At 41.1% G+C, this 7,948-nt stretch overlaps 1 protein-coding gene across 1 annotated transcript in view; it reads right to left on the bottom strand.

Moving 5' to 3' along the window:
* Positions 1 to 7,947, bottom strand: part of RTF1 (RTF1 homolog, Paf1/RNA polymerase II complex component) — a 29,790-nt gene extending 21,843 nt beyond the window's left edge. Inside the window, exons 1-2 of the mRNA XM_057365641.1 lie at positions 7,870 to 7,947; positions 5,143 to 5,253 (exon numbers count right to left, since the gene is read on the bottom strand). Coding sequence (XP_057221624.1) covers positions 5,143 to 5,253; positions 7,870 to 7,947 — 189 coding nt within the window. The remainder of the gene's footprint in view (positions 1 to 5,142; positions 5,254 to 7,869) is intronic.
* Position 7,948: the final 1 nt, after the last annotated feature.

The raw sequence follows: 7,948 nt of genomic DNA, 5'->3' as shown, positions 1-7,948 counted from the left end.
AAAAAAAAGAAAAAAACTTCACACCTGAAGTGAGCTCAGAGTGCAGATTGTTTTACTGTTCAGGTAGTTGCTTTTTGTTTTATTCATACAGTACCTAACTGCATTATACTCTGAGATTTAATTTGCAAATAGGTGCTCTCACAGTATTTTTTTAACTCCCTATCAAGCCAGACAGAGATGCACAAGTAAAGTTGCCAGCCTGTCCTTGCCGTATCCTTCCCTCTTACCATATCCAATGGCTTTAAAAGCAAAATGCAAACTGCAAGCCACAACATCAAAGCAAAATAAGTCCCTTACCAACATGTTCCTTTCTGAGACCARAAAAATTTAAGCTGTCCTGTTTAAATGCACCAAGGTAGGTAACATCAGGTCAGCTTACAAAATTCCATCCATTCATATTGGAAAAAAATAAGGCAGTCCATCAGGCATATCATGAAACTACAGTTTCAGCCTGTCTGAACTCAACAGCAGGAAGAACAGATAGGAAAATAAGGCAGTATTTACTGTCTTCAKGATTTCTCAAAGCTTGGATAACTCTACAGACAGCACTCCAAGAGCTTCAAGGAGGAAAATGCTCTCTACCACTACTTTTAATACTAAACAGTAAATAAAAAGTCCTTGTTATATATGCTGCCTTCCACAATCTACACCTGTCATTTGAACAYCTTCATGATGATGACAGCCCACCAATCAGAAAACTTAAAGAAAYATTTTAGACACAGAGAGGAGACTCTAGATGACAACACCAAAATGGAAAAGAAATAAGCAAATAAAGAAAACACCTTCTGAAGTCACAGAAGAGGTTTTTCCAGGAACTGGCAAAAGGAAGGGACAAAATATCACCGGACACCTGATTTACCCTTTTCATCTAAGTCTGCTCTAAGAAGCTCATAGAAAGATAACTATAAATAATTATGAACTAGTAGGTTGAAATTCAGTTTAAGCTTCAAATTAACATTTAGTCTGGAAATATTTTGAGGGGGTCCATATGTGGAAAAATACCAAGAACTGCCAAGTGACAACATCAAGATGGTAGACACCAAAAGCCAATGAAGAAGCACTCCACAGTTAAAACACATTAGTGCTGTAAAAATGCTATGAAAGCATGCAACATTTTATTTAGGAAGCCTGGGCCAAACACCTGGAGATGGCAACAGCCATAAACCACTTGGTGTTTAACCAGCCAGACAGCATCACCTGGACTAACAAAGGCTTAATGGCTTCTCTACATATTAGATACTACCTTATGACTGCATGGYTGTCTGCAAAAATTTCTCCACGAGTACAAAGAAAAAGTTCATTCAATGAAAAAAAAAAAAAAGAACAAATCACATATTCAATTTCAATCCTCCATAAGTCTATTTCTGAAGCAAATTGGTGCCCTTCAGAGCTCTTACAGATTCTTCATACCACATAAAACAAATCCCAAGAAAGTTATTCCCATGCTAGTTTGCAACTTAAAGAAGTTGGTTGCAGACTAAATTTTATATCAATTTTGCCCACAGCTTATTCACATTACTTCTTTGGATATCCYGGACTTCATACAACTACCTTGTGTTATTCAGATTAGCAATTGCACTTTATTTGGAGTGGGGGAAGTAACAGCATCTCTCTTCCTTAGGATTTTCCTCCTTCCTTCCTTTACTATTGCACCTAATAATAGCTGAATAAAACTGTCTCCAAGAAAAGTCAAAGTTACAAAGCACACTGTCTATAAGCTRTGTATAAGAAGCATATAAAGCATAGCCTGTTTCAAATTTTGTAAGCTTGAAACAAATGTATGGCAAAGCCCTCACAGGACTGGAGAACCCACTCATTCTTCAAAGTCTAATTAAGCAGTATTTATGAAATAAAAGCACACAGGAAAAGACAACTTTTAGTACTGTCATTTCTACAAATCCACAAAAAGACACCACCAAAACAGAAGGAACACATGCAGTATTCTGCTGATTTGTGTTCTGCTGGAGTGCTCTAAGTTGGAGTTAAAGCATAAAGAGATACAAAGAGGCATAAAACCCTCTAGGCTGGCTGTTACCTGAGACCAATCTCCTCACTAGCTGCATGACTACTGTCACCTCCTCTGTCCCACAGCTCTTGACAAAATCTTYCGCTATACAGTTCTCTTAACAAATCAGAATTTGTAAAAAAGGGTAWAAACAGATAATCCTCACTAAACTCCACGTTAGTACTAAGCATTCATTATATAAGTTTTCTTGTCCTAGAAGTATCTTCTGTCATTACATATAGGTGTTAAAACGCAGAACTGAACTCTTTCTGATACTAGAATGAGTGTCAAAGAACTTACACCACAGTTGTACAGTCTTACACCATCATTGGCAACAACAAATCTTTCTCAACAGAGACAAACGGGAGCTCCCACAGTATTGTGGCTTTCTGTCTAATCAACACAAATGTCAGGGAAGTTGTTGCAGAAGTCATCCACTCTTCCCACACAATAGTAAGTATTACCTTACTGTAAGCAAAGAAGCCAGAATAAAAGGAAGAGCAAGCGCCCAGAAATAACCTACTGCAATTGAGGAACATCATCCACCTAATGCCCTCAATCASAAATAAAAACACCTTGTGGATGCACAAACCTCTAGCATGGTAGCCTCAGTAGTAACACGGCAAGCACCAAACTGATTACATGCAGAAAGCTACCAGTTTGAGATGGTGAGCTCTTGAGCAGACACAGCAACACACCAAATAAAGGACCCATCTATGTCCCCACCCATGTCCAGATTAGCACATGTCTTTGCATAGGTAGCCCTTCCTTTTGAAAAACCCTGCAGTCACTGCTATTTATCAGCTCTCTGAGCAACAGTCCATAGTCAATTCAGTCAAGAGCATTCCACAGCCCCACCAGAACACAGTTCAGAGCATCCCTCCTGTTTCATTACTTGCAACTCACCTTCAGWCCCTTGGCTAGGACATTTAATTCAGACCACAGAGGTCCTTTAAGTGTTACAGAACTCAGCATCTGGGTAAGAAATACATTCTGACTGATACACATAAACATAACACTGAAGATTTAGTGACATCCCTTGGGCACTATTGTATAGATGTAGCATGATTTATACACACTGTAATTCAGTAATTCCAAAATGTTTTTCTCTCTGCTATGCCCCATAAAATTTCCACCCTTAAAAAAAAAAAAGCAGCACACTGCATTATCCTCTGAAACAGAGATTTAGGTTTCTTTCCTGTACATGCAACATAGTGCCAATCTTGGAACATTTAGTGCTTTCCAGGAATTACAAAGGACATGCACAATGAAAAACCTCTGTAGAAACATATGGGTATGATTAAGCCCAGGGCAACAATTTCCATGCTTTTGCCTCAGGCAAAAGGTCTTCACCTTGCAGGAAGTACAATAATATAATTTCAACTTTAACACCCCCCTCTCCCAATCCCCAAGGTTGAAGAAACTTCAAACCAACAACAAGAATACTTATTAAAACCAGAGTTGTTCAGCAGGACTAGTGTAGTCAAGCCTAGAACTGAATGACTGGCAGAAGCAGAACTGTTATAAACCAGCTGCTCAKCCTGCTGTGACAAGCAGCAGTTCAGAACGCATATTTCAGGCTCAGGAATAGAAGCAAGTGTCCTAATTACCTCTTCTCTAAATCTTTTTCCTCTTGCTGCATGGAGGTCAGAAAGAACATAGTATCAATTTGTAATGATACACAGATTAGAAAGAGTATCAAATAGACAGGGAGCAACAGTGGCACTAATGATGAGCAAGGTCCGTGCAAATTTGTAAAGAGGTATTGTGATACGCTACATATAACGAAAAGGTAAACCTTATTTATCATACAAGGTAAAATTCTAACAGCTTTCAAAGATAAACACAGAATGGAAGGTTTTATCACCCACATGCTCTCCACACCCAAGTCTACTTTTTCAAGACAAGCAGGTCTCCACATAACATAAAATAAACTGTAGGCCAGCAGATCTAAACACACATTATGACAGACTGAGTCAGTAAGAGAGACCCAACAAGAAACCTAATATATCTAGCCCATTCACAATTTTGTCTGTCTCTATGCCTTAGACATACATTAGATACAAGAATCACTATTTTTTAAAGAGGATGATTGCTTTGAAACAGAGTTCCAAGCATATTTATTTCAAAAATGCCTCAGAAAGAACTAAATCTCACAATCATTTACACTTATTGGAAGAACTCTGATACACTAACAAATGCTGAATAGTTTGTCACTGGCCTACCCCATTAGTTGCCACAATGGATAAACTTTCGTGTAGTTCCAGAGAAAAACAACACAAAACCCACACCAAACATCTCCCAGTCAAGTTTTCAGGAATAGGTGGAATAGATGACCTCACTATAATTCGCAGAAAGTTTGCAAAAGGTATTTGTAAGCTTTCAAGAAACTTTTTTTTTTCCTAAATACTTGCCTAACATGTTTGTCAACGCCTGTCTTAATAAGCCTTTTTCAATTTTCTTTCTAAATGCACAGATCTTTAAGTGGCTCTAGAATGTAGTACCAAGAACAAATACTAAAAACAGAACCAGCAGATAAACACTGCTTACAAGAAACTGACAAATCTTTGAAACAAAGTAATGCTAAACTCTTGCCTCTTTCTTCAATCAAAACACACCCTGTTGCATGTCCAAATGGCCACACAGCTTCACAGCACAGTTCTTGGAGAATCAAAGTAGCCAAATARAACAGTTTTACTACCCGCAAAATACTGACACCTGCCTTGACCCTCTTCTTAGGAAAGAAGCTCCACCCTAAAGCAGAAAACGTCTCTCCCTGAATTCAGAGTTCAGCTTTAGCAGCTCCACTACTACTTCAAGCATTACTCAGGAAAAACACTAGTTTTAAGCAGGCCACTCAGCAGACCATATGAACATGGGATTAAACTGGCAGTCATCTTTTCTATAGACAGACTATTTTGTATACAATTAGAATCCAAAACATATTCATTAATTGAGAAAGAAAAAATAATACGTCCTCTGGCCTTAATGGGTCTCCATCACTCTCCATCATTGATGGCCAATCCCACTTTATGAAGTCAGCAGGCTAAATATACTGTATGATAAATAGTTTCACTGCTTAGCTACAATCAGACAAATAACCTATAGCAATCTCACTGATAAYATGATAAACTCACTTCATCATCACTGTCTGATGTCTCAGAGTCTGAAGATGCTGTAGGCTTGCTCACAGGTGGTTCTTTTTCTTCAGAGTCACTGCGTTTCCGTTTGGCCAATGACAAGAGCTCCTGTGAAAACACACATTTATTTCAAAATGTCATAATTAGCCTTAACAAWCCATTGCACATGCAGGTTCTCTGCAATATCTGAATACATCCCAGTAGCATGATTATTCCCACTGACTAAAGAACAAAGTCTATTTATGTTTCATATATATACACAGGCAYGCACATGCACAATTTTAATACAACTGGATGTGACAAAAGGATTTTGATAATAAAATATAAAAAGTAAATACTAGTGCCATTACTTTCTTGGTACAAACAATGTAAGACATTACTTTCAGAGTCATGTCCAGATTTGTCTTATTTGAATTGGGTAATAACTGAYAACCACCCTAACTACACTGTGTAGCATTAGCCCTAAAAAGCCAAATACTAGTAGATAGCAACTGCTTCTTCTAAACAAAAGAGATGTTTGCAATTGTACACGTTAAAGGGGAAATGCTTTAGGCATCACCACAATGTCACGGTTGGTAATATTTAGTCAGCCTGTTCAATTCCTTTTCACTGTTGGTACACACCCCAGAATGTACTTAAAGCTTTGGGATAGACACAGAGCAGGTTCCAAGCTCAAAKTCTGTGAAAACTAAGTAGAGCTGTTCTGCTCAGAAGCAAGCAGCTTCACAGGCAACGTGYACCCAGACAAAGCAGGATGGCTCTCAAATACTCTCAACATCTGCTGTTCWTCACTTGTTCAGGTGACAGAAGCAGTAGTACAAAACAAACATTTCTGAAGCTGTGCTACTGTCTTTGCAGTCTAAAACACATAAGTTATTCTCAAAAACATTGCTCTGGGGCTGATGAACCTTAGCTGTGGCTGTAGAAATACAGCCACACCAACTTCTGCAGTCTTGAGAAGTTGATACCAGATGTTTGCATTAGTTTCACAAGTAGAAGATTATCTCAGTAAATCGATTACAATTAAGTACTTCAAATGAGAAACTGAACACTGCAGAAAATTATGTTCTGCCTACATACCAACAAAGTACCTTTTCATTAGTAATAGCATTTTATAAACCTTTCTCTGAAGAAGCCCTGCAACATCAACATAGTATATTTGTACAATTAATTGATCTCCTCTGGAAGTTCCTGAAGAAGCTCCTATAGAGCTTCTCTTTGGGAAGCTCCCGAARAGGAGACCAGCTTTAAGTTGAGCAATATTCCTTCTTTCTATCTTTCTACACTTGTTTTCTGTTTTCGAAGATACTATAATAAAAAGGCTGCTAGCTCTTTGATTCAACAAGCCTAKATTGCTATGAGAAGCTGTCAAACATTTCATCTATAGGGGCTAACTCAGTATTTAACACTTAAGTCAATATTCTCTCATCTCAAAAACATTGCTTCCCTATTACCTAATCTTCATCTTTGCATATACATCTCCCTGCTGTTACAGCTACAAAAAGCTCAGTGGAGGGGGAAGCACCTACTCCTCAGGTACAGCTGCAGACACCTGCTGCCAGGGAAGGATGGAAGAGATGCAGAACCATGTGGTTATTCCTACCACCATTGCTCTGATTGTCTGACTGATGCTAGAGCTAATCCAACTCCTATTTGCAAGTTCCAAAACTTGATACACTAGCAAGATGTTGGCASCTCTAGGGACTCTAGAGGTATGCAAGACCAACCACATCTGCTCCAGTGTATTTGTTTAAAAGAGTATCCAAACTGATTTTTCTGAAGCTCCAATCTGCAAAAGTATTTCTGAGCACTTGGAAAGGCTTTTTATTGCAACATAGCAACAGCTTCTATATTAAAAACCCGAAGGTTCAACACATAAATTACATCAGAGATGTAGGCTTCAGTGTATTTGATCTGCCAAACTTCYCCCCGGAACAAGCACTGCCATACAAGCTGTAACACTCTTCACCTATAATGTCTTTATTTGCCATTTGAATCGTACCATCAGTACCTGCTACACCAAAAGGTGAGTCTTTGAAAGCAGCCCTCTCCAAAGAGGAAGAGAGCCTTTTTGCAACCCTGACACGGTTGAACTGATGCCAGACATTGCACTTAAAACCCCAGGAGATGCCCTGATGGCAAATAAATAAATAAATACTACTCGTYGTTATATCTACAGGCTCCTAACTCCATACGGTTGCCCATCAACAGAGCTCCCCCAGCCAGCCACCAAGACTGAGGGGGGTGCATTAAACACGCATTAACACTCCGGGAGCCCGCCTGCCCTGARGGGAGGCAAGGACCAGACATGCTGCTCTCCCGGCGTGCCAAAGTAGTACGGAAAAGTTGCCCAGCCCTTCGGGCCTCTTTCCCCACTACTCGAGGTGGGAAGACCGCTGGCAGCCGGGCCTCGCTAACCGCTCCTCAGGGCCAGACTCGCCCCCAGCATCGCCCCAGAGCATCCATCGCCCCTCCGTCCCGCCGGCGCTGAGCACCGGGCCCGCGCAAAGAGCCCCCGCCAACGCGGGCCTCTTGCCAGGGGCGGGCCGGGGACCCGCGGGAGGGGCGCGGGCTCTCCCCACGGTGGCCGCGGGGCCCATCGGGCTGAGGAGGGCGAGCGCGGCGCGGGACCACCGGGCGGGAGCGAGGCAGGGGTGGCGGCGCCGAGCCTCGCGCGGGCCGGCAAGCACAGGCCCCGCGTTCGGRCCGGGCCTGCCCGCGCACCTGGTCCAGGTTCTCCTCGCTGCCGCTGTCCTCAGTGTCGGAGTCGATAAGGACACGGCCTTTCCGCTTCTTCACCATG

This window comes from Malurus melanocephalus, unplaced genomic scaffold (genome assembly GCF_030028575.1).
Source record: "Malurus melanocephalus ecotype Western Australia unplaced genomic scaffold, MMel_1.1 scaffold_2, whole genome shotgun sequence".
NCBI classification, from domain to species: Eukaryota; Metazoa; Chordata; class Aves; order Passeriformes; family Maluridae; genus Malurus; species Malurus melanocephalus.
Note: the sequence above shows the minus strand (reverse complement) of the source record. Positions and strands in the feature narration are given on the sequence as shown.